Below are 25824 nucleotides of genomic sequence, written 5' to 3'. Positions count from 1 at the left end.
CAACCATCAACCCAACACCACCATGGCCATTAAACCATGTTCCCAAGTGCCATGGCCACAGGTTTCTTGAACAGTTCCAGGGATGGAGACTCCACCACCTCCCTGGGCAGCCTCTGCCAATCCCTGACCCCTCCTGTTCAGGTGTTCAGGAAGAGACTTGATAGGCTGCTTGGTTGCATGGTTCAGTTGATTAGGTGGTGTTGGATGATAGGTTGGACTCGATGATCTTGAAGGTCTCTTCCAACCTGGTTCGGTTTGGTTCTGTTCTATTCTATTCTATTCTATTCTATTCTATTCTATTCTATTCTATTCTATTCTATTCTATTCTATTCTATTCTATTCTATTCTATTCTATTCCTGTAGTGAAGATTTTTTCCTAATACCAACCTAAATCTCCCCTGGCACCATTTCAGGCCATTTCCTCTCCTTCTGTCACCTGATGCTGGAGAGAAGAGCCCAACCCCTACATCACTGCAGCCTCCTCTCAGGGAGCTGTAGAGAGCAGTGAGGTCTCCCCTCAGCCTCCTCTTCTCCACACTAAACACCCCCAGTTCCCTTAGCTGCTCTTCAACAGCCCTGTTCTCCCTACCCTTCCCCACCTTTGTTGCCCTTCTCTGGACACACTCCAGCAACTCAATACTGAATTGCTGCTTCCATGTGTGGTGTAGCCAGGCATTAACTCCTGTGCTTGCTTGTGTCAGCCAGGAGAGTTTAAAGGGTGAGGAATGGTATTGTGGAGAGAGGAAGAAGCAGAGGGAGGTGTAGGCCTGGCAGGTGATGCATTGACATGCAATCCTGCATTTGATACTGCTCTGTAGCTTCTTTAATTTCAGTTTTGTATCCTCACTGAACCCCTATGGAGATGTATTTCCACAGCACATCACTGCAGAGTGCAAAACATCTTCAAAATCCATTGACTTTAATGGAGTTAGAGGATCCTCAGCCCCTCCTAGAACCAGCTCTTACATTTGCCTTCTGCCTTGTGATTAGTCTCTCTAATCATGCTTAATGTCTACCTGTAGATGGTGGCAGTGTGAATCTCATATAGCATAGAATGGTTTGGGTTGGAAGGGACCTTAAAGATCATCTAGTACCAACGCCCCTGCCATGGGCAGGGACAGCTTTCACTAGACCAGTCTCAAGCTGTGCCAGGGGAGGTTTAGACTCGAGGTGAGGAGGAAGTTCTTCACCGAGCGAGTCATTCGGCATTGGAACGGGTTGCCCAGGGAGGTGGTTGAGTCATCGACCCTGGAGGCATTCAAGGGGAGATTGGACGTGGCACTTGGTGCCATGGTCTAGTCATGGGGTCTGTGTTGATAGGTTGGACTCGATGATCCTTGAGGTCCTTTCCAACCTAAGCGATACTGTGATACTGTGATACCAGCTTGCTCCAACCTGGCCTTGAACATCTCCAGGGAGGGGGCATCAGCAACCCCCCTGGGCAACCTGTTCCAGTGTCTCACCATCCTCACTGTCAAGAACTTCCTCCTCATCTCCAGTCTAAATCTCCCCTCTTCCAGCTCAAAGCCATTGCCTGTCACCACATCCTGTCACTACAAGTCCTTGTCAAAAGTCCCTCCCCAGCTTTCGTGTAGCCCCCTTCAGGTACTGGAAGTCTGCTCTGAGGCCTCCCTAGAGTCTTCTCCAGGCTGAGCAGCCCCAGCTCTGCCAGCCTGTCCCCACAGGGGAGGTGCTCCAGCCTTTGACCATCTTTGTGTCCTCTTCATGACCCTCTCCGACACTTCCATGTCCTTCTTACGCTGAGGTCCCCATAGCCCCAGAAGTGGAGGCAGTGATGTCCTCTTGATTTTTATATGACTCAGGAGGGGAGGAAGAGCAAAAGTGGAGAGATACTTGCAGACATTACAGCGGTTCATAGGTAGTGAAATAATGGCCCCCACGTTTTCTTTCTGTTCTGTCTGAGTGACTCAGTAAATTGGGTATTGATTATGCTAATGCAGCCAGTGTCTCTATTACTTGTCTGCAAAAATTATTCAAACATGTAGATTGAAGATGCACTTAGCAGCCTTAAAAAAAAAAGCAAGAAAAAAGGAAGAAAACCTTTTGTGCAAAAATCTTTTGCTGCCTTTACATTGAATTACTAATCATATGCTAATGAGAATTTATGGATGAAGTATTGACTGCTAGGAAGTGCAAAGTGCCACTTAAAATAGATACATTCCAAACTTCCTACCCTGGTAGTGGTGGTTGTTCTGTGAGGCTTTGTTTTCACAGCTTAGGAATGTTTGCAAATGTCTAAGGGGTGGGTGTCAGGAAGATGGGGCCAGACTCTTCTCATAGAATCATAGAATTGCCAGGGTTGGAAGGGACCTCAAGGCTCAGCCAGTTCCAACCCCCCTGCCATGGCCAGGGACACTTCACGCTACAGAAGGCTGCTCACAGCCTCATCCAGCCTGGCCTTCACACCCTCCAGGCATGAGGCTTCCACCACCTCCCTGGGCAACCTGTGCCAGGCTCTCACCACCCTCATGGGGAACAACTTCCTAACATCCAATCTCAATCTACCCATTTCTAGTTTTGTTCCACCCCCCCAGTCCTATCACTCCCTGACACCCTCAAAAGTCCCTCCCCAGCTTTCTTGGAGCCCCCTTCAGATCCTGGAAAGCCACAATTAGGTCTCCTGGGAGCCTTCTCTTCTCCAGACTGAACAGCCCCAGATTCCCCAGAGCCACATCCAGCCTGGCCTTAGAAACCTCCAGGGATGAGGTATCATAGTATCAGTCAGGGTTGGAAGGGACCACAAGGATCATCTAGTTCCAACCCCCCTGCCATGGGCAGGGACACCCCACACTAGATCAGCCTGGACAGAGCCTCATCCAGCCTGGGCTTAAACACCTCCAGGGATGGGGCCCCAAACACCTGCCTGGACAGCCCATTCCAGGCCTTCACCACTCTCATGGGGAAGAACTTCCTCCTCACCTCCAGCTTCATTCCATTCCCCCTAGTCCTATCACCACCTGAGATCCTGAGAAGGCCCTCCCCAGCCTTCTTATAGGCCCCCTTCAGATCCTGGAAGGCCACAATGAGGTCACCTGGGAGCCTTCTCTTCTCCAGACTGAACAGCCCCAACTCCCTCAATCTGTCCTCATAGGAGAGGTGCCCCAGCCCTCTGGAGGCCCTCTGGAGGACTCCAGCCTTCCACCACCTCCCTGGGCAACCTGTTCTCAGTGGTGCCCAGTGACGGGACAAATGGTAGTGGATGTAAAGTTGAGCATGGGAAGTTCCCATCCAAACATGAGGAGGAGCTTCTTTCCTGTGAGGGTGGCAGAGCCCTGGAGCAAGCTGCCCAGAGGGGTGGTGGAGCCTGCGTCTGGAGACTTTCAAGGCCTGCCTGGATAGATTCTTGTGTGACCTGCTCTAGGTGATCCTGCTCTGGCAGTGGGGTTGGACATGATGATCTTCAGAGGTCCCTTCCAGCCCCCAGCATTCTGTGATCTCCCCAGGAATGTATTTTAGGAAGGGGTCAATCAATACCAATCTATTTTTATAGTTTGTTGGGGCTAGCTGGCTTCTCCTGCTTTGTTTAACAAGCTGAAAAGAGGCTCAGGCATTTGGGCTAGTTCTTTCTTCTCTTTTCTTTCTATTTTTAAAATTTATTAACCCACCTAGACTGGAGGAGAGCAGAGTTTTTTTTTTCAATTATCTTTTGGTTTTATTTTATTATGGTTTGTCCTAGCTCAGAAGCCATAAATCTTAACCAGAGCTCTCCACGAGGCTTCCCTTTGCAGTGCAAAAGGCCTTTTCACCATTTCTAATTTTATCCACTTCTTTTCCATGCAAGTTGGTTGTTTTTTTTTGTTCTCAGGCATCTACCAGCAGTGACTTGTGCTGAATCTACAGATTTCAGTGAAGGGGAATCGTAGAATGGCTCAGGTTGGAAGGGACCCAAAAGATCATCCACTTCCAACCCCCCTGCCATGGGCAGGGACACCTCTCAACCAGACTGCATAGAATCATAGAATCAATAAGGTTGGAAAAGTCCTCAAAGATCATCAAGTCCAACCTATCACCCAACACCTCATGACTACCAAACCATGGCACCAAGTGCCACATCCAATCCCCTCTTGAACACCTCCAGGGATGGGGACTCCACCACCTCCCTGGGTAGCACATCCCAATGGCTAACAACTCTCTCTGGGAAGAACTTTCTTCTCACCTCCAGCCTAAACCTCCCCTGGCACAGCTTGAGACTGTGTCCCCTTGTTCTGGTGCTGGTTGCTTGGGAGAAGAGCCCAACCCCCACCTGGCTACAACCTCCCTTCAGGGAGTTGTAGACAGCAATAAGGTCTCCTCTGAGGCTCCTCTTCTCCAGCCAGTCCCATCCATCCTTCCACCTAGCTGCAGCTTCACTTCAGAGACACACTTACTTACTTTTTTCCCCACTAAATCCTCAAAATCTGGCATCTGTCCAGCCCCCAAGCTTTTGTACTGGCAGACAGAACTGGCGTGCTGGAATTCTGTTTGCCCTTACGGAGGTGCTTTGGGGTTTGTTGAAATTGCTCCCAAGAAGTGTGGTGCCACAGTTGTTGTGCTGCTCATAGACTTTGCTTGGAAAAGACCTCTGAGATCATCCAGTCCAACCATTCTCTAACTCTGCCAAGGCTGGTGCTAACCCATGGCCCTCAGCACCACATCTCTGCCTCTCTGAAACACCTCCAGGGATGCTGACTCCACCACCTCCTTGGGCAGCCTGTTCCAATGCCTGACCACTCCTTTTGTCCTAATCACCAACCTAAACCTCCCCTGCCGAAGCTTGAGGCCATTCCCCCTCATCTGGTTCCTCTTCAGTATTTTCTTACTTGGCATTCCTGTTGGCTTTGTTTCTTCAGAAGTTGCACAGAGAAAAATCTGTTGCAGGGACTTAATAGTTTGTTGTTGTAAGGAACAGATGAGTCAGTGGAGAAACATTTCTTCAGCTAACAAAACAGGTGACCTGAGGTCATAGTTGGAGGCACAGGAATATTGTTGCTTTCATGACAACGTTGTTTCAAAGACATTGTTCAGCAGCAACATCACCTCTTCATAGCTCACCTTCACAGGCTGCTCTGGTCTCCTGAGACCTCTCCTTTCACTTGGGTAATCTTTGTTATCTAGCATTTCAGTAGAATCAGAGAATGGTTCAGGTTGGAAGGCACCTTAAAGATCATCTAGTTCCAACCCCATGGGCAGGACATCTCCTAATAGACCAGCTTGCTCAAGGCCTAAGCTATTCTAACCTGGCTTTGTCTTCCCTAATCATAGAACCAACAAGGTTGGAAAAGACCTCAAAGATCATCAAGTCCAACCTGGCACCCAACACCTCATGACTACTAAACCATGGCTCCAAGTGCCACATCCAATCCCCTCTTGAACACCTCCAGGGAAGGTGACTCCACCACCTCCCTGGGCAGCACATCCCAATGGCTAACAACTCTCTCTGTGAAGAACTTTCTCCTCCCCTCCAGCCTAAACTTCAGCTGGCACACTTTGAGACTGTGTCCTCTTGTTCTGGTGCTGCTTGCTTGGGAGAAGAGACCAACCCCACCTGGCTACAACCTCCCTTCAGGGAGTTGGAGAGAGCAAGAAGGTCTCCCCTGAGCCTCCTCTTCTCCAGGCTAAGCAACCCCAGCTCCCTCAGCCTCTCCTCACAGGGCTGTGCTCCAGACCCCTCCCCAGCCTCATTGCCCTTCTCTGGACACCTTCAAGTGTCTCAATGTCCTTCTTAAACTGAGAGGCCCAGAACTGGACACAGGACTCAAGGTGTGGCCTCAGCAGTGCTGAGCACAGGGCACAAGGACTTCCCTGCTCCTGCTGGCCACACTGTTCTTGATGAGGCCTTGTGCTAGGATGTGGCCTATGCTGCAGTGAAGATGCCATCCCTGTGTGCAGCGACAGGCCTGGAGCATCAGTAGTTCTGATATTTGAGCAGGCCACATGCTGCTGTTGCATCTGCACATCATCTGGGTGGCTTTTTGGAGTTGTGCTGCTTTCTGTTGCTACTTTTGGGGCAGCAAAATGTAAAGCATCTCTCTGTGTAGGTTCTGTGCAAGGTTGCCTTCTCCTCCTGGAAGAAAATGGTGCAGTTCATGTTTAAAGGGAGTTAGTGCTGGCTGCATGTCACACTGCCTGTCATGGGCAGGTGAATTTAATAGTGGTCTGAGAGCTGAAACACAGGGAAGTTTTCAGGGTTTGATTGTGGAAAGGCACAAAGTGCCAATCAACTTTTGACTGAGAAGATGCTACCAGCTGTAGCTCACTAAACTAGAACCAGCCCTGCTAGCTGGAGGATCATTAACTAATGATCTAACCCCTCCTGCAGCACTGCATCCAGCTCTGGAGCCCCCAGTACAAGAAGAACACATTTGTTGGAGAGGGTCCAGAGGAGGGCTGGAGAGCCTCTCCTATGAGGACAAACTGAGGCAGTTGGTTCTGTGCAGCCTGGAGAGGAGAGGGCTCTCGGGAGACCTTAGAGCAGCCTTCCAGTACTTGAAGGGGGCTACAGGAGAGTTTGGGGAGGGACTTTTGACAAATCCATGGAGTAATAGGAGGAGGGGTGATGGCTTCAAAGTGGAAAGAAGCTGAATTTACATTGGCCTTTAGGAATCAGTTCTTCCCCATGAAGGTGCTGGGGCACTGGAAGAGGTTGCCCAGAGAAGTTGTGGAGGCTCCAAGCCCAGAAGTGCTGAAAGCCAAGTTGAGCAAGCTGGTGTTGTCCCTACCCATGGCAGGGGGGTGGAACTAGATTATGTGTAAGGTCCCTTCCAACCCAAATCATTCTGTGATTCTCTGCTTCTAAATCCTTGTGTCATGGCCTGTTGTGACCTACTTGTTTTTGTTGTGGCTGAGAAATCTTGAAGGGTTTGAATAACAGCTTGGAAAGATGGTGACCACAGAGTTACCTGCTCTGAGGGGTGTTTCCTTTTCTCAGTGCAACACAGATGCAGTGGTCAGGCCTTGCTGAAAGCAGACCTCAGCTCTCACAGGGTTTGCAGATGCCTAACTCGCAGGGAAGTTGAAATGTTTGGTTTCACAAGGTGTGCACCGTGGTGGTTTCACGTTACGCGCTGCAGACCCCAAACCAACCTCTTGGGCAGTATCCACAGTTCCTTTTTGGTTTGTTCATTTTAGGACCTTAAAATGTTTGGTGTGCCCCTCAGTCAGCCCTGGGAAGCTGAGGACGTTTTGGTGTGCAGTCCCTTCTCAGAAGCAGTGAGAGATGCTGGTACTGCAGCTGGTGGCAGCAGACATTCAGTACAGAGCAGCAGAGGAGATGAATGTCTACGCTGTGGCTTGCGCACACTTCTGAGAGGAGACCTGCTTCAGATCTTGTTTAGTTCTTATCAAGGAGCTGCTTTGTTTTCAGGTTTCCCACTTAGGAATCAGTTCCTGAAAAGCTGTTGTTTGGCAACCTCAATTTCATCTTGAAACTTAAAATGACAGAGCTTTTAAACTGCCTTCTATATCAGATTAGGTTGGAAATGACCCTCAGGGTTGTCTTGTCCAACCCCCTGCACTCAGCAGGGGCACTTCCAACTCCATCAGGCTGCCCAGGGACACATCAAGTCTGATTTTGAATGTCTCCAGGGACAGGGCCTCAATCACATCTCTGGGCAACCTGTTCCAGTGTTTCACCACTCTCATTGTGCAGAACTTCCTCCTGATTTCCAGTCTAAATCTGCCCTGCTCTAGTTTCAAACCATTGCCCCTCATCCTATCACCACAGGCAAGGCCTTCTAAACAGCCCCTCCCCAGCCTTCCTGTAAGTCTCCTTCAGATACTGAAATTGTGGTTGAGGATTTCACTGGCAGGTAACAGACACATCTACAACCTTTAATAGGAGTGGTGATTAGGTACTGGTGACCAAGGTGAATTTCCTCTTGAGGGATGGAACAAGGGAGTTGATTTTCAGTTGTAGAGCTTGTTGTTGAGAATGCATTTTGGAAGCAGCTTGGCAGCTGGTGGTGGCTACAGAGGTTTCCCTGGGGGCTTAGAGTAGGTTATAAAAGTTGGTGTCTTTTTATTTTGAACTGCATGCTGGTTAAGGGCAACAAGACTGGTGAGAGGCCTTGAACACAAGCCCTGTAAGGAGAGGCTGAGGGAGCTGGGATTGTTTAGCCTGGAGAAGAGGAGGCTCAGGGGTGACCTCATTGCCCTCTACAACTACCTGAAAGGTGGTGGTAGCCAGGAAGGGGTTGGTCTCTTCTCCCAGGCAAGCAGCACCAGAACAAGAGGACACAGTCTCAAACTGCACCAGGGGAGGTTTAGACTCGAGGTGAGGAAGAAGTTCTTCACCGAGCGAGTCATTGGTCATTGGAACAGGCTGCCCAGGGAGGTGGTTGAGTCACCGTAGCTGGAGGTGTTCAAGAGGGGATTGGACATGGCACTTGGTGCCATGGTCTAGTCATGGGGTCTGTGTTGATAGGTTGGACTCGATGATCCTCGAGGTCCTTTCCAACCTTAGTTATACTGTGATACTGGTTGCATCAGTTCTTTTCCTTGCAGTAGCAGTGAGTCTGACTGATCTGTGCTGGCCTGGTGCCAAATCTTTCTAGTTAGCTTAGTTTGGTTTTGGCCACCTGCTTCCCAAAAGTCAGCTTTCCATGAGCTGTTCCCATTGCTCCCTCGGTCTGACCAGTTTCCTTCAGCTGTGAGGGCTGCTGGGGAGACTGCTCAGCATAACAAAGAAAATCACACAGTGTTATCACAGCTGAAGCCCTGCTTACTTGGGGGCTGCAGGACACGAGTTTGACTGAACCAATCGGCTCGTCAAAAGGCATTTTTGTGAACTATTGGAGTTGCTGCAGGGCTGGGGAAACTTTTGTCAGCTGGTGGTGAGGAGAAGAGCGTGCTCGCTAAAAGCACCGCTCTTGTGGGATGGAGGCAGAGGCTGTGGAGAGTCCTGCAGAGATTGTGCTTGCCTCGTTCTTATGTATGCTGTGTGTTTCAAGTTTCTGGTGTCCTGAGAGTGTCCTTATGAAAACTGGTGTTTTTCTTCTAGAAACTCAGATTCTAGAAACAACCAGTTGTATGAAGCCTTGGGGTTGGCGGAGGAGGAAAAGAGGTACCTGTGGAGTGTGTATATGTATCTCTTCTTTTGAATATCTGTCTAGATTTTCTATGTGCCCTTAAGTGTTGCACTCGCTTGTCCCGAGAACCAGGGGGAATGCCCCGAATCTTTTGCCTTTGAACTCGGCTGCATGATTATTTGTCGAGGTCTGAATCCTTGGGAGGGGAAATGCTGCAGAAGTGCAGTCTTTCCCCTTTCAGCTTTTTGTTTTGTTTTTCCCCTGTGGAGGGAGAAGGAATTCTTTTCTCTCTGCTGTTCTCTAGCTCAAAGAACTCGGTCTTTGGGAGAATCAAAAGGAAAATGGTGCTGCCTTTTAGCTCTCCTTTTTACTTTGGGAGAGTCAACGTTGCTTAGGCATCGTACCTGAGCCTATGAGAACAGCACTCTCTGATTTTTCAGAGTAGCAGCAGAATGGCTCTTGTTAGGTTCACTGTCACCCAACAAGTTTTGAGTAGTGAATCTGACAAGAATTGCATTGTTTGTAGTTCTACTGCTCTGGAAAGCTGTGAGCCAAGGGAAAGATGCTGGCATGGCGTATACAGTAAAACAGCATGGGGTTAGTTCTCCTTTGCAAGGCTGTCTGCACTGCTGAGATGTTTGCTACTGAGTCTAGGATGATTATTATGGGGTGTTTTTTTTAAAAGCTTCTATATGAATTAGCACACACACCTCTCCCATCTGCCAGGAGAAGGCTTTCTCTTAGCCGTGTGGAGCGAGTGGAATCTTAAAGCCCAGAATTACTCTCTCATTTAGCTCCGTAATCAAATACAGCAGAGTTCATTGAAGACAAATATCCCAGAGGAAATTCGATTTGGTTTTATTTCTTTTCTTTTCTTTTGTTTGATTTTAAGCCATGAAAATGACTTGGTCACTCTGTTGTCAGCTTTGTAGCTTCCATACAGCAGCGTGTTCTGTTTTGGTCTTGGTCTACACTTTGGCACTTTGCAGTGCAGCTTCTCTTGCCTGTGTTGTACGAGCGTTGCTGGCTTTCAGAACTGAGGCTGGTGTAAAGATGCTTCACACACTTCAGATAACCTACCTAACATCTTTTTTTGTTGTTGTTGTTTTGTTTTTGTTTTGTTTTTGTTTACTTTTTTTTTTCTGACAGTAGAAGAAAATGAAACAGAGGAGCAGCAGGCAGGTGTGGGACACACAGCCGCGCTGACTGGTAATGCTGAATTCCTTCCTTGGTGCTTGCTTACCATTTGACAACAGTCTGAGGGAGTTTTGCATTGGGGTGGTTTGGGTTTGGTTTGGTTTGGTTTCTTTTTTGCCAAGCCTGCAGTCTTCCTTCACCAGTTCAGCTTAGAATTCATTCTTGAGGCTTGCCATGGAAAATAAACACTCCTCTCCCCTCACCTTTCAATTCCTGAGAATTAGAAATTCTGCCTTTTGTAGGTCAGCCAGCTGAAAGTGAGATGCTTCTAAAATGCAGCATGCTTTGCTATTGGTTCTTTCCCTTTATTATTAAAAGTAATCCTCCTCTACATCCCCCCACATCAAAACCTCACCCTGTGCCATTTCAAATCAGCTTGACTGTTCATCCCCCTTTCCCTAATTTACCAACATCAAAAAAATAGATCAGGATAACTTCTTTTAGGATTGTTTGTGTAATTTCTTACCAGTCAGGGATTAATGAAGACCTCTTTAGTTTGAAATCAGTGAGTTTGGGTGCACAAAGCTGTTTGAGTCAGGATCACAGGGATATGTAACGCTAGTAATAAGGAGGAAATAAGAGTTAATGTCCAATGAAAAGCTGCTTCACTGTGAGGGTGGCAGAGCCCTGGAGCAGGCTGCCCAGAGAGGATGTGGAGTCTCCTTCTCTGGAGACTTTCAAGGCCAGTCTGGATGTGTTGCTGTGTGGCCTGCCCTAGGTCATCCTCATTTGGCAGGGGGGGTTGGACTCAATGATCTCCAGAGGTCCCTTCCAGCCTCTGTGATTCTATGACCACAAGGGCTCTTTTATTCTCTAATGAATCTATGATTCTAATGTGGCTCTGAGAATGCAAGAAATACTTTATTCCTGCCTTTGGTACTGATTCCATAGGATTTTAGCTGAAGAGCTGTACTGACTCATCTGAACAGTCTCATCCATTCAGCTGAGGTCACTTTTGGAGTAAGGGCCAGCTCCTTAAGGATATCCCTAGAAGCCCACTCTTTTCTGAGTACCGATAGGGAATTTGTTTCAGAACAGTTGGAGCTAGTCCTCTTGTGAAGGGGAAGAATGCAGCTGATTCTTCCTTCAGCTAGAAGACTTTGTGTTTCTCCTGTGTGCACGTGTTTGGTGCCTTTTGGAGGTTCAGGTGGCTCTGTGCATAAGCTGTATTGTTTGGTAAGAGGAAATAAAAGTGAGAGAATGGGGAATTTTGAATGGGGAATTTGTCAACCTCTTCTGCATGTGCCCACAGAGGTGGTGGAGTCACCATCCCTGGGGGTGTTCAAGAAACATGTGGCCGTGGCACTTTGGGACATGGATTAGTGGCCATGCTGGTGTTAGGTTGATGGTTAGACCTGGTGATCTGAGAGGTCTTTTCCAACCCAAACAATTCTAGGATTCTACACTTACGTCTCCACGTAGCTATCTGCCAGCTTGAACAAAGGCAAAGTTGTGCCGCTATAGGCAGGCGAAGCCGAAAACCAGAGGACTGCAGAAGTGGAGATCAGGGAATGGTTGCTTTGCTGCATTCTGTTTTCCTTAAAATAATTCTCACTGGTTGCCTTGCTGGTTATTTATTTCTCATCCCATCCTGTGCTGCTCTCTGTCTGTTTCTAGGCGAGCTTTAACGTTCTGTTGTTCTCTATAGCAAGAATGCAGCGCTGATACCCGAACAAAAACCCTTCTGATAGAGCGGAGCGGTACAGAGGGCCCGCGCTGTGTACACACTGCCAGGAGTTTTTATAGTAATACTTTGTGTCTAAGCTCTGGCTCTAACCATTAAATGTGCTTTTTATAGAGTACCAAGTTATAAATGTAGTGCAGCTACGGCATATTAATCTTACTGCAGAGATTTAATGAGGCAGTTGTTTTGCGATGGACACTATTGGGAGCAGGGAGCGACAGAGTTTTACTTCACCACTGAGCTGAAGAAATTTTCCTTGCCTGGTAATAATTATAACCACATGATCTAAGTTTTCCTTTCTTTTGCCAGTGCTTTTCCATGCAGAAGTGGCTTGGAAGGAGGTCCACGGCAAGGCAGTGCAATGGGTTGGAAAGGAGGCTGTTTTCTTGGTAGTTTGATGGTTTAGCTGTGATTAGCTATGGATCCGTGCAGCACAGGCAGAAATATGTAAGAAAGGTTTCAAGAATACAGATAGCCTTTGCCAGTCCACTGAGATGGCTTTTAGATATTCATTACTTTTACTTGACTTTTATATGGGTTATAAAAAGTAAATGTGGTGAAACCTCATTTTTACATGGGCAGAATACAATTTCTACTGGTTGGCCTTAAACTGCTCCCATACTTGAAATTAATTGAAGTCCATGGCTTTATTGCCTCCAACACTTTTAAGCCAATGCAATTTTTCTTTTTCCCCAAAGTTGCAGTTTTATTAGACCAAGTTACAGCAATAACATCTCTTATGAGGAGGAGGAGGAGGAGGAAGGGAAGGGGAGAACCACCTGCCAGGGAACGTAGTAATGAGAAAATCATGCTTCTTTTAATTTCCATTTATAAATAACAGCAACATAATCAGGACCAGAAGACAACTGCTCTTTCCCTTCTCTTTTTTGCTTTTTTTCTGGTTTTGAAGTACCTAAACAGGCTGAATTTATTTCTGTTGCAAAAAAAAACAGTGACCCTCATCCCTCTAGCAGATAGTTTTCAGTGCTTTGTGCAGCTGGAGCCGATGTGTGTGGTGTTGCCGATGCGCGTTGAGTAGTTTCAGTTGGTGCACAGGAACCCCTGAAGCGGGGCAGGGAAGCCTCTGGAAATGACAGTGGCATTTGCAGATGTTGGGAGAGGCAATCTTACAGTGGAGACAATCATTGCTGAGGGAATTGTGGCTGTGGCTGTTGCTGATGTTGGGGAGAAAGAAGTGTGGGAGATGAATGACTTTTGCCCTGAAGGCTGTATGTGAGCATGAGCTTAGGACAGGAGGTTGAGGAGAAAGTGTGGCAGAACGCTTGTTGCATTTGTAAGACCTGTTTTATTCCAGCCTTGCAAAAAGAGCAGCTCAAGCCAGACAGCTTACCCTGAGTTCAGTAACTATTTAAGGTTGGCCCAGCTGGTGATGGAAGGTATTTGTTGTGGTAACAGGAAAGCTATCTGTTCACAAAGTGTCCAAATCGCATTTTCACCCTTTAAATATCTTTTTTATTTTGGTGGTGACATCTCTTCACAGAAAGGGATCACAGTGGAAATGCATCCATTGAGCGGGGCTGAGACTGCCAGAACTCATTTCACAAAGCTGTCGTGGGCTGAACTCAAACCTAGGTCCCAGAGGGTCCCACTTAAGTGTTGACCTAAAAACAAATGTGCCAGTTGGCTCGAGCGTGTATTCTAAAGTTCCAGCAGAAGGGTATAAGCTTGACTGACTTCTGTCCCTGTAGAGTTTATATCTGCAAATGCAGGAGGAGAAGCAAAACATTTATTAGTCTTAAAATGATTCTAATTTTAATAACTGGTCTCTGAGTAGGCAGCTTTAGGTTGAGCAGTTGTGCGGGCTTTTGTGCACGCAGGGGTGCACGTGCGCTACACGTGCGTGTCTCGCTGGATTCCCGCAAAGAGCAAGTGAATAAGTCGTCAGGAGAATTCCCTGCCCTCCTCCCTTCTTCTTTCCCTCAGCATTGTACTTAAAGTAGAGTCAGCCACGACCCTTGCTTTAAAACAAACAGGTCTGTAAACTTTATGTGCAGCATTTAAATACTCATGTTAGAATTCCAACCCAGTGCCCACATTTCCCTGAGTGCTGTCAGTTTTATGAGATGAAACCGGGAAGCCTGAGCTGAACAGCTAATAGGATGCCATGTGCACGTGCTGCCTTCCAACAAGTGTTTAATGATGTTGGGGTCAGTTGGCAGCAGTTAAGATGGTTATTTCTTCCTCTGAGCTGCTCATAACTTGCTGATCTCCTGACTGCTTTTATTAATCTTGCAAAAAACATCTTGGAAAATGAAGTGGCAGTGGAAGATGTTGGATTCGTAGAATCACAGAATCGTTTCACTTGGAAAAGGGCTTGCAGATGATTGAGTCCAGCCATTCTCTAGCTCTAGCAAGCCTGGAGCTAAACCATGGCCCTCAGCACCACATCTCTGCCTCTTTGAAACACCTCCAGGGGTGGGCACTCAGCCACCTCCCTGGGCAGACTTTTCCAGTCTTTCAGAACCCTTTCAAGGAAGAAGTTTCTCCTCATATACAACCTAAACCTCCACTTGTGCAACTTGAGGCTGTTTCCTCTCATCCTAAAAGCACTGAACAGTGGCTGAGATGCCATAGAGTCCTTTTGTTTAATTGGCATCTTCTTGTGTGTAAATGTGCAGTCTGCTCCTCTATTAGGAAGTAGCTGCCCAGGTGGAAGAACCTTGTGAATGCAATTTGTCACCTAAGGATTGCATTCCATGTGTAGGCAGGGCCTTTGCAGAGCAAATGTGGTTTTGCCTTCAGAAAGTTGGGAGGGTTTTTAGGTTTCTTCCAATTAATCTTGTTTCCTTCTGTACATAATGCCCTTAAAAAGAAATTCTGCCCTTCACCCTTGTCAAAGAAATTCCTTGCTTTTGATCACGAGCCACACAGCATGAGGAAGGCTCTCTGCCATGGGTCATTTCCAGTTTCTGCTGCAGCTCTCTCTGCCTGAGCAGCTGAAGGGCAGGGTGCAGCAGTGTGGACCAAAGGATGCAGAAGGGTGGTGAGAGCCCTGACCTTTGTTGTGGGCAGCAAGAACACTGTGCTTTGTGTGCAGTGCAGCTGCAGGAGTGGCTGTGCTCACATCACTGTAGAGTGCAGGAAGAGGACTTAAGACTGCTTGAAAGTGGACTCCTCCTTCTTCCCTTCACCCCTTCCTCAGAGGCTGAGAGGACCTGGGCCTCTTTAGCCTGGAAAAGAGCAGACTGAGAGAGGATCTTATGAATGCATGTAAATATCTAAAGGGTGGAGGCCATGAGGATGGGGCTGGGCTCTTCTCAGTGGTAGCCAGTGATAGGACAAGGGGCAATGGGTGCAAACTAGAACAAAGGAGGTTTCCCTTGAACTTAATCAGAAACTTCTTTACTTTGAGGGTGGCAGAGCACTGGAGCAGGCTGCCCAGAGAGGCTGTGGAATCTTCTCTGGAGACTTTCAAAACCCTCCTGAATGTGTTCCTTTGCAACCTGATCTAGATATACCTGTGTTAGCAGTGGGGGGTGAGCTCAGTGATCCCCAGAGGTCCCTTCCAACCCCTGCCATTCTATGAGTTTAGTATTAATGTCTTTTAGTTCCTCTGCTTCCAAGTAGTAATGTCTGATTCTAACAAATTGCAAGGCTAAATACAGTGGATTCTCTGTTGCTGTGGACAAGAAGCCTGCTCCTGGTTACTACCTGCTTGGCTCAAGGATGTAACGTCCTAAAGTCAGAGAATCACAGCATGGTTTGGGTTGGAACTGACCCAAAAGATCATTCAGTTCCAATGTACTTGCACAACCTCCTGTTATTGAGTTTGTCCTAGTCTTTTTAAATCACTTGGTTTAGGCTTAGCTCTCTCAAATATCTGAAAAGAAAGATGAGGTGGCCCAAGCAGAGAAAGGAGAAGTGGTGAAAGCCTTGCATTCCTTTGGCTGGAGTGCACACTGCCATTCCTCTTCTGCATTTTGCTTGTTGTACTGTGGTTCCCAAGGCAAAACAAAAGCCAAGTGCCAGCTTGCTTTATTAGGGAGGGCAGGATGGTTTATTTCTTGCCTTTGGAAGGAAGCTTTTAGTAAAGTGGGCAAAAAGTCAGGAGTAGTTAAATCTACTCTGCTCCTCAGAGGGGAGGAAAAGTTCTAGACTTGAAATTGGCTGGCTCTGTGCTGGTCATCTGCAGAGCTGTGGTAGCACAGTGGCTGTGTGGCTGCTCTGAGCGCTGGCGTGCTGGTGAGGCTGCGCATTGCTTCCAGCTTAAAAGTTCCAGCTGGGCTCAGGACTGCTGTTCTGTGGCTAGAGCTGACCTGTATCCACCAAATCCTCATTACCATGTCAGACACAGCTCCCCTGGTGCACTATTTAGGTTTTCCAGTAGCTAGTTGCCAGTTCTCCATCATCTGCCAAAAGCCAGGGGCTCGGTCAGGTTTGTCTTGAGCCATACACAAGTTCAAAGCACGTGTAGAGTTTGGATGTTCTCCTTCCAGGGTTTGTTTCCAGGGGAGCTGGGGTTGCTTAACCTGGAGAAGAGGAGGCTCAGGGGTGACCTCATTGCCCTCTACAACTACCTGAAAGGTGATTGTAGCCAGGAAGGGGTTGGTCTCTTCTCCCAGGCAAGCAGCACTGAACAAGGGACACAGTCTCAAGCTGCGCCAGGGGAGGTTTAGACTCGAGGTGAGGAGAAAGTTCTTCCCTGAGAGAGTCATTCATCATTGAAACGTGCTGCCCAGGGAGGTTGTGGAGTCACCATCCCTGGAGGTGTTCAAGAGGGGATTGGACGTGGCACTTGGTGCCATGGTCTAGTCAAGTGGTCTGTGTTGATAGGTTGGACTCGATGATCCTCGAGGTCTCTTCCAACCTTAGTTATACTGTGATACTGCTTTGTGTCAGACACTGTGGTGATGGGAGTATTGGAGTGGGTTGTAGAAATCAAGATTAATTTCATGTTTGGGCAAATCAGATTTGTTAGTCTCTTAATCCTGGTAATTTCCTGTGAAACGCCGTAGTTAACAGTGAAAAGAAGTTTCCTGCACACTCAGTGATTTGATTTTTCAGGGCTTTTTTTCTTTTTTCCCCCTCCTTTCATTGAAAACTAATTGCATAGGTGGTTTTTCCTTTCTTACAGTGATCAAAGCAGCTTCAATAGCTGTGATAGAATTGACAAACCTCACATTGAAGCCTGGCAGAATTGCTGGAGCAAGGGCTGGAGCTGCATTGGTTGGGAGAAGCAGGGAAATGCTCCTTTCATCGAGAGTAGAAGTAAATGAAGGAGAGAAGCCCCCTTTGCATATTTAGCCAGAAAATCCACAGTGTGCTGCAGGCTCATGCCAGAAATGTTTCTTCTCACCATTACCACAAGAGACTGTGTTGATTTATGCAAAGATGATTTATCATGTTTGAAAGGTTCCTTTTGTCTTCGATGCCTGACGCCTCGATGGTCTCGATTCTCTTTCAGACCCTAACTGTAAACTAGAAGACAAGGTAGAAGATGGAGATGTTCTAGACTGCAAGAAGAGGCCAGATGAAGGGGAGGAGCTAGAAGAAGAAGTGGTGCACAGCTGTGACAGCTGCCTCCAGGTGTTTGAGTCACTGAGTGATATCACCGAGCACAAGATTAATCAATGCCAGCTGACAGGTAAACAATGCTGATCACTTGGTGGCTGCTTGCTCTGGTCTAGTTCTGGTTCCCACCCTCTGTTTTTAATCTCCCTCTTTCTTTCTCAGTTATTTTACTCCTGCTTGGGTGAGATCTTTATAAAGAGATTCTGGGGCAGGACTGTACTGTAAAGGGGGCTCTATGAATTTCCTTCCTATCAAAGGGTGTCTGGAGAATTGCTGCTTTGTCACTGTATTTGAGGTGTTCCTTGGGTGGCTGTGCCTGGCTGCTGCCTGTATTTTCCTGTTGGATACTCTGCAGATTTCTGCCCTTAGCTTACATGCAGTTTTTCCTGAGTCACTTGTGAATGTGGAAGGTGTTTGCAAGTGGGGAATGAATTTGCACAGTGGCACGTTGCAGATCTGGGCTGGGTGTTGTGTTAGTCCAGTCTGTTAATTACAAATGACTGTGCAGTAATCAGTGACTGAAAGTTGAGAGGAATGAAGCAAATCCCTGAGGGGCAAAAAAATACATCTCCCAGCTTTAGGCCTGGGGCAGAACTGGGTGCTGATCAGGTACTACTGAGTTGAGCAGAGCTGGATGGATGGACATGTAGCCAAGCCAGGGTCCTTAATGAAATGATTGTAGACAGCACCCCCACAGAGGAAACCACTTAGTAATGTTGCCCTTTAGATGTAGTTGGTCCTTTGATGGTGCATGCTGTAGGTCAAACTGACTTGAGTGTCAGCAGGAAGGTGGGGTTTATGTTTTTCATTAGATGGTGCTTTAGTTTTGGCCTCCACAGTGTAAAATGTATTTATTGTTCACTGCAGTTACCTTAAAAACCTTTCCTCAGTATGACTTTGTGAACAAGGAAAGCCATCCTTCCATCTGGGAATGCTTGTAGAAGGGGGGTGTGTTGTGCTCATGTTTGGAGAGCTTTCTGAGTTATTTTTGGTTCCAGTAGATCCATAGGCTAAGTCCTGGCAGGGTGACCTAAAAGTCAAGCAGCAGTACTGCTCTTGAGGCTGAAGTGTGAAAAGAAGGTGAGCAGAAAAGGGGGAAGTTGAGACAGCACTGTGAATTTGTTGAAGGGGTTCAATCCCAGCTGCAACCTGAAAAGCTGAAAACCTGCTGCAGCAAGAAACATTTACTTCTATTACTAAATTACTTTGCCTTTTCTGGGGGCCAGGGGAGGCCACAAAGATGATCAGAGGGCTGGAGCACCTCTGCTATGAAGACAGGCTGAGAGAGCTGAGGCTATTCAGCCTGGAGAAGGGGAGGCTCTGGGGAGACCTTAGAGCAGCCTTCCAGTACCTGAAGTGGACTACAGGAGAGCTGGGGAGGGACTTTTGACAAAGGCATGAAGTGACAGGACAAGAGTGATGGCTTCAAAGTGGAAGAAGCCAGATTTGGATTAGCCACCAGGAAGCAATTCTTCTCCTTAAGGTTGGTGAGACTCTTGAATAGGTTGCCCAGAGAATCTGTGGAGCCTCCAAGGCTGGAAGTGTTGAAAGCCAGGCTGGAAGTGTTGAAAGCCAGGCTGGCTGTGGCTTGAGCAAGCTGGGCTAGTAGGAGGTGTCCCTGCCTATGGCAGGGAGTGTTGGAACTAGATGATCTGTAAGGTCCCTTCCAAACCCAAACCATTCTGTGATTTTTGCCTGTAAGGTATTTTTCTGCCTTCATATTGAGGCAGTTCTACCATTCTCTAATGACTCCTACAAACCTCTGCAATGTATTTGTCTGTGTTGCCTGTGGTTTCTGGCACCATGAATATTCTCTCCTGACTTGAAAAATCTTCTTTTCATCTGCTTTTCTTCATGCCTTTCTTCTTTCTTTTGCTCTGTGTTGAAAAAAATGAGTTGCTTTAGCTTGTCTCTTCTTTCCCTCTCCCTGAAAGCATTCCTCTTTCCCAGTGTTCTGGATCTCCACTTTACTGCCTCAGATCCCATTTAGTCATCCTTTTTTTTCCCCCCACCTTGATCTGATTTGGCTGTTCCTCCTTTCTGGTTAATGAGTTTCTGCCCCTTCTCCCCACTTTGACCAAGTGATTTCTCTTCTTTAAAGCTGCAAGCAGAATGCACTGAACAGCACTTGCAGTTAGGTTGAGAAACTGAAGAAGAGCAACAAAAGGAGAAGCTGCAAAGCAGGGAGAGTCCTGGAGCACTGCTCCTGAATACAGTGGCTCTTGCTGAATGAGAGTGAAAACCAAGTCTGGTGGGGCAGTCAGTTTGGGGTGCATGTGTGAATAGAATAGAATAGAATAGAATAGAATAGAATAGAATAGACCAGGTTGGAAGAGACCTTCAAGATCATCGTGTCCAACCCATCAACCAATCCAACACCACCTAAACAACTAACCCATGGCACCAAGCACCTCATCAAGTCTCCTCCTGAACACCTCCAATGATGGTGACTCCACCACCTCCCCAGGCAGCCCATTCCAATGGGCAATCACTCTCTCTGTATAGAACTTCTTCCTAACCTCCAGCCTAAACCTCCCCTGGTGCAGCCTGAGACTGTGTCCTCTTGTTCTGGTACTGGCTGCCTGGGAGAAGAGAGCAACCCCCACCTGGCACCAACCTCCCTTCAGGTAGTTGTAGAGAGCAATAAGGTCACCCCTGAGTCTCCTCTTCTCCAGGCCAAAAAGGCACCCTGATGTCAGAGGGTGGGGGAATGAACATAACTTTTGAAGGTAATTGTTTAAGTCCCTAAAAATACCTTTGCCCCTCTGTCAAGGGAGCTTGTGATAGTGAATGACTAGAGAGCAGGCTGTTTGAGAGCTAATGAAGTGAACAAAACCATAAACCTCACACCCTTCTGGGCTACCAAGCTGACACAGCCAGCTGCCCTCTCTTTCTAAATATAAATGACCAAAATACAGCTTTAACTTGAGAGAGGGCTCTGGATGGAATGGCCACAGTTGAGGATTTTTTTCTTAGCCAAACCCTAAACTAGTGAGGTGGACTCAGTACTCCCCAGCTGCTTGTGTGGCTTAACATGAAGGACACAACATCTGAAGAAAGCCCTCCTCAGGTTAGGTTATTTTTGTAGTTAATCAGTGACAAACAGCTGGCAGACAAGCAGCTTGCCTTTCTCTCCTGAAGCATGCTCGTTGTGTTTGACAAGTCTGCTTTGAGCATTTGAGGCAAGCTCCCTGGGCTCTTACCCTCCACTTGGATCCCTGCCAGCGCCTCTGGGTGCTGTAGAATCATAGAATGGTTTGGGTTGCAAAGGACCATCAGGAAGCAATTCTTCCTCATGAGGATGGTGAGGCACTGGAACAGGTTGCCCAGAGAAGGTGTGGAGGCTCCAAGCATGGAAGTATTGAAAGCCAGGCAGGCTGGGGCCTTGAGGAAGCTGGGCTGGTAGTAGGTGTCTTTTTCCATGTAGAAGGTTGGAACTAGATGATAGGACAGAATAGAATTGAATTAACCAGGTTGGAAAAGACCTTTGAGATCATGAAGTCAACAAGGTGAACACCATCTAATCAACTAAACCATGGCACCAAGTGCCTCATCCAGTCTCTTCTTAAACACCCCCAGTGATGGTGACTCCACCACCTCCCTGGGCAGCACATCCCAGTGGCCAATCTCTCTGTGAAGAATTTCCAGGGGTGTGGAGCACAGCCCTGTGAGGAGAGGCTGAGGGAGCTGGGGTTGCTTAGCCTGGAGAAGAGGAGGCTCAGGGGAGACCTTCTTGCTCTCTCCAACTCCCTGAAGGGAGGTTGTAGCCAGGTGGGGGTTGGTCTCTTCTCCCAGGCAAGCAGCACCAGAACAAGAGGACACAGTCTCAGGCTGTGCCAGGGGAGGTTTTGGCTGGATGTTAGAAAGAAGTTCTTCATAGAAAGAGAGATTGGTCATTGGAATGTGCTGCCCAGGGAGGTGGTGGAGTCACCATCACTGGAGGTGTTTAGGAAGTGACTGGATGGGGTGCTTGGTGCCATGGTTTAGTTGCTTCGATGGTGTTGGGTGATAGGTTGGACTTGATGATCTCAGAGGTCTCTTCCAACCTGGTTAGTTCTGTTCTGTTCTCTTCTGTTCTATGCTATGCTATTCTAGTCTAGTCTAGTCTATTCTTATTCTATTCTTCTATTCTTACTCTATTCTATTCTTACTCTATTCTATTCTAAAAATGTTCTCCTCAGCTGTCTCCCTCCTGTAATCTTTTGGATTGAACTCCTGTTCTTTTTCTAGAGGAGGGCATGGCTGCTCTTTGCTCCTAATGTGTGTGACATTGATCCTGGCAGTTTGGGTCTAGTCCAGTATCCATTGAAGTCGGTGAAAAGATTCCCATTGGCTTCAGAGAGAGCTGGCACAATAACTACTGCTCTGGTTCCCTCCCTCTCTGAAATCAATGGGAATCTTTTTAGTTATATTTAGGAATGTAGATATTTATTTATTTTTTGGGGGCTATCATCTGAAATTCTTGTACTGAAAAGGTGATGATTTATTTATGCTAATTGCTGACAGTTCCTGTGATGTCTGTGGGATCCAGATAATGGAGAAACAGAGTGGGGGGAAAAGTCCAGAGCAGTTGTTTGTGATGCTTGGAACCATGGGCAGGTCAGATGCTGAATTGTAGTAATTTAGTCATTACAAAAGATGGGCAATAAAAATATGGATTTAATGGGGTTCCTCTCTGATGTTAATGCTTTTCTTGCCCTAGCCTTCCTGCAGCATTTCCATTTAATAACTGATGAGCCACTTAGAATCAGTTGTGTGTATGAGCAAAGGAGCATTCTTACCTAAAAACACATGGTGGCCACTAGTGCCTGGCTCTGCTTCACTCAGCTGGAGATAAGGAAGTTCTTCACCATGAGAGTGGTGAAGCCCTGGAATGGGCTGTCCAGGGAGGTGGTTGAGGCCCCATCCCTGGAGGTGTTTAAGCCCAGGCTGGATGAGGCTCTGGCCAGGCTGATGTAGTGTGGGGTGTCCCTGCCCATGGCAGTGGGGGTTGGAACTGGATGATCCTTGTGGTCCCTTCCAACCCTGACTGATACTATGATAAGTTGAGGGGAGACCTTCCTTCCCTCTACACCTCCCTCAAAAGAGGTTGGAGCTGGGTGGGGATTGGTCTCTTCTCTAGTCACTAGTAGCAAGTGATAGGATGAGAGGAAATGGCTCCAAGATGCAACCAGGTTTAGGTTGGATATGAGAAGAAAATTATTCCCTGAAAGGGTTGTCAAAGACTGGAACAGGCTGCCCAGGGAGGTGGTTGAATCCCCATCCCCAGAAGTGTTTCACAGAGGTAGAGATGTGGTGCTGAGGGCCATGGTTTAGCAGCAGCCTTGGTAGAGTTAGAGAATGATTGGACTGGGTGATCTTAAAGGGCTTTTCCAGCCAAAATGGCTCTATGGATCTGTGATCCAGCCAGGCTAGCTGTGAACCTGGTGTCCTTCTGGTAACTGTCCATTTAGATCTCAGTGTAGGAACAGCTCTGCAGGATCAAATGCGGTGCACCACTGATAAACCCTCAGCTGCACCTTCTCTCCTCCTTCTGCCAGCAGGAGAAGCTGACCTTTTGCAGTGCTGCTATAATATGTTGTTGGTGGGTCAGGATTTGTCAGACCCTTTCCCTAATGTCCTGCTTGGCTCATTGGCTCTTCTCCCTGCACAGTGCATTGTGCTGCTGATTTCACCTGGCAGCCCTCAGGGATTGTGCTCTCTGAAGTCTCCCCTGTACAGATGAAAGCTGCTTCACTGCTGGGTGACTTTGTTCAGAAGCCTTCAGTTCAAGCTTGATTCTCTTGAAGGTCCTGTAGGTCACTTTGGCATCTGAAGTCTCAGCTATAACCAGAGGAATAGCAGAAAAAGGAACATCCTATTGTGCTGCCTTGCTTGCAGTCAAATAGGCAGTGAGCATGCTGGTCTTGTTGGCCATGCTGGTACCCAAGACTGTATCCTCCACCAGAACATCAGTAGCAGACCTACTGCCATGTTCCAGGACTTCCTTGTTAGCCCTGCTGGCATCACAGGCTGTAAAACTTGTCAGATAGCAGGCCAGTGAATCATGTGCAGCCCTAGCTGCAAGGCAAAGGGTGTTCTGAGGTAGAAGTCATGAGGTATTTCTCCACTGAGGGTATTTATGGTACCTTTAGGTGATTAGGTAGACTTAGTTTTATGCTTTGGGCACTAGCTTAGTGCTGAAGCTTTGACAGGTTGAGTAAGTATGTCAGGTAGAGCTGAGAGCCAGTCTTGTTATCCCCTAAGTTGTTTCTGATGTTGAAAAGGTTACTGGCTATAGCTGTGTGTCCCCTGCCAGTGAGGAGATGCAGTCCTGCCCTCTAGCCCTGCTCAGAGATTCCTCTTGCGTGCCATTGGACCATAATTCCAGCAGATATACTGAGGACCTGTTCTGAGTGCTGCTCTCCATCAGCACTGGAGTCTCACTGAGCTGGGAACTTCCAGCTAAGTCAGTATTGCAGCATTAATTGTCTTGGGGGTCATCCTCCTGTGTGGTTGAGAGACATCTTTTTGCATGTCTAGAAAGAAGAGGTAGTGCTACCTGACAGTGCCACAGGCAGCATGAGTGACCCCTCTGGGCAACCTGGGCCAGTGCCTCATCACACTCTTTCCAGTGAGGGTGGAGAGACACTGGCACAGGTTGCCCAGGGAGGTTGTGGATGTCCCCTCCCTGGAGGTGTTCAAGGCCAGGCTGGATGAGGCCTTGAGCAAGCTGGGCTGGTGGGAGGTGTCCCTGCCCATGGCAGGGGGTTGGAGCTGGATGAGCTTTAAGGTTCCTTCCAACCTAAACCATTCTATGATCATGGACTTCCCAAACTGGAGGTAGTAGAGAGCTCACTGTAGTGGATGCCTTCTCTTGCCTCTTTCCTCTTCCTAGTGCCCAGTGATCTTTCATCTTGCTGAGTGAGCTGGTAATGCCAGGACCAGCTTCTTCACTAGAAGCCTTGAAACCTTTCCAGGGGATTTGGTCCCACAGGATGTATGCTGTGCAGAGTGAGACTACAAGATAAATCCTGTGTTGTCACTCCTTGATATCCCAGCTGGAAGTGCTCTTGCTGCTAGCAATGGAATCCTAGAGCTGGCCCAACATATTGCAGGCCTTGCCATTGTTCCTTTCAGTTTCCACTCTCTGTGTGGAGAAAAGCTACCTGGCGAGGGTCCTGGGCCATTTCTGCTACACAGAGGGCAATCTGAGCTGGATAAAAGTGCTTCTGAGGACAAGGAGCCTAAGAAGTTAAATCTGTGGTGCACCAAGAGCATATTCATCTGCCTCGTTGCAGTGAGTGGCGCGCTGCCAGGCGCCGTTTGCCAAGTACAGTTACTTCACTTGAGAGTCACCCTGCTTCTCTTGAGGATTCCTGCACCAAGGGCTGCATATGGATTTTACATTAAACAGTTATTGAGCAAAAGACAAACAGTGCTTGGGCTGGGGACTTGAGCTTAGGCCTCTCTTTTTCCTTAGAGGCCTTCCCAGCTGCTGCACTATGGAGATGTGCTTGTACTTCTCCATTTGCTTTGGACCACAAGCTTCTGCTGCAAGGGCTGGAGCACCTCTGCTGTGAGGGTAGGCTGAGGGAGCTGGGCTTGCTCAGCCTGGAGAAGGGGAGACTCCAGAGGAACCATAGAGCTGCCTTCCAGTAGTTGAAGGAATCCTAGAGGAAGGCTGGAGAGGGACTTTTCATGAAAGTTTTTGGAGACAGGACAAGGGGGAATGGCTTGAAGCTGAGGGAGAGCAAGGTTAGACTGGAGCTTAGGAAGAACTTTTTCAGTAGAAGGGTGGTGAGACCTCCTACTGAGGTGGCTGCCTCCTCTCTGGAGGTGTTCAAGGCCAGGTTGGATGAGTAACCAGGTCTAGTTGAGAGGTGTCCCTGCCCATGGCAGGGAGATTGGAGTAGATGATCTGTGGAGTCCCTTCCAGCCTGAGCCATTGTATGACTTCTCCACAAAATGACATTCAGGTTGAGTGGAAAGCAAACCCTCTCCTGCAGATTCCTGTCCCAACCAACACACATGGTAGTTCAGTGCACTGCTTGGGGCTCACAAGTTGTAGATTCAGATCCTTTGAATTACATGGTCCAGGACCCATATCTGGAACTCCAAATCCTTGATGTTTTGGGACTGCAGCCTCTGTCTCCAAAGATCCCAGTTCTGAATGCAGAGAGCAGTCTAAGGCCTGTTAGTGGGTTTGGGTGGAGGATTTCTAGGCATCACAGAGTGGCCAAGGCCTGCTAAAATCCTAGCAGTTTGGAGAATCTGCCAGACAGAACTTTGTATGCACAACTGTGTGCTCCAAGGGAAGGCAGAGGAAGGTCTTGATAATTGCATTCTTAGCTTTTCATATCAAGGTGCTGTAAAAATACTTCTATAGGTAGCCTGGCACTGCTC

General features: G+C 47.7%; 1 protein-coding gene across 10 annotated transcripts in view; it reads left to right on the top strand.

Moving 5' to 3' along the window:
* ZNF521 (zinc finger protein 521) overlaps positions 1-25824 on the top strand; it is a 339396-nt gene that overhangs the window by 16956 nt on the left and 296616 nt on the right. For 3 of the 10 annotated variants that reach the window (XM_068158727.1, XM_068158729.1, XM_068158733.1), the window contains 2 exons: positions 10176-10235; positions 17333-17512. In XM_068158727.1, the coding sequence (XP_068014828.1) occupies positions 10176-10235; positions 17333-17512 (240 nt within the window). Of the gene's footprint in view, positions 1-8998; positions 9062-10175; positions 10236-17332; positions 17513-25824 lie in introns of all 10 variants that reach the window. The other 7 variants (XM_068158732.1, XM_068158731.1, XM_068158734.1 and 4 more) reach the window with 4 other exon arrangements.

Source organism: Melanerpes formicivorus, unplaced genomic scaffold, assembly GCF_026170545.1.
Source record: "Melanerpes formicivorus ecotype bairdi unplaced genomic scaffold, bMelFor1.0.p_v2 SCAF_42, whole genome shotgun sequence".
In the NCBI taxonomy this organism is placed as follows: Eukaryota; Metazoa; Chordata; class Aves; order Piciformes; family Picidae; genus Melanerpes; species Melanerpes formicivorus.
Note: the sequence above shows the minus strand (reverse complement) of the source record. Positions and strands in the feature narration are given on the sequence as shown.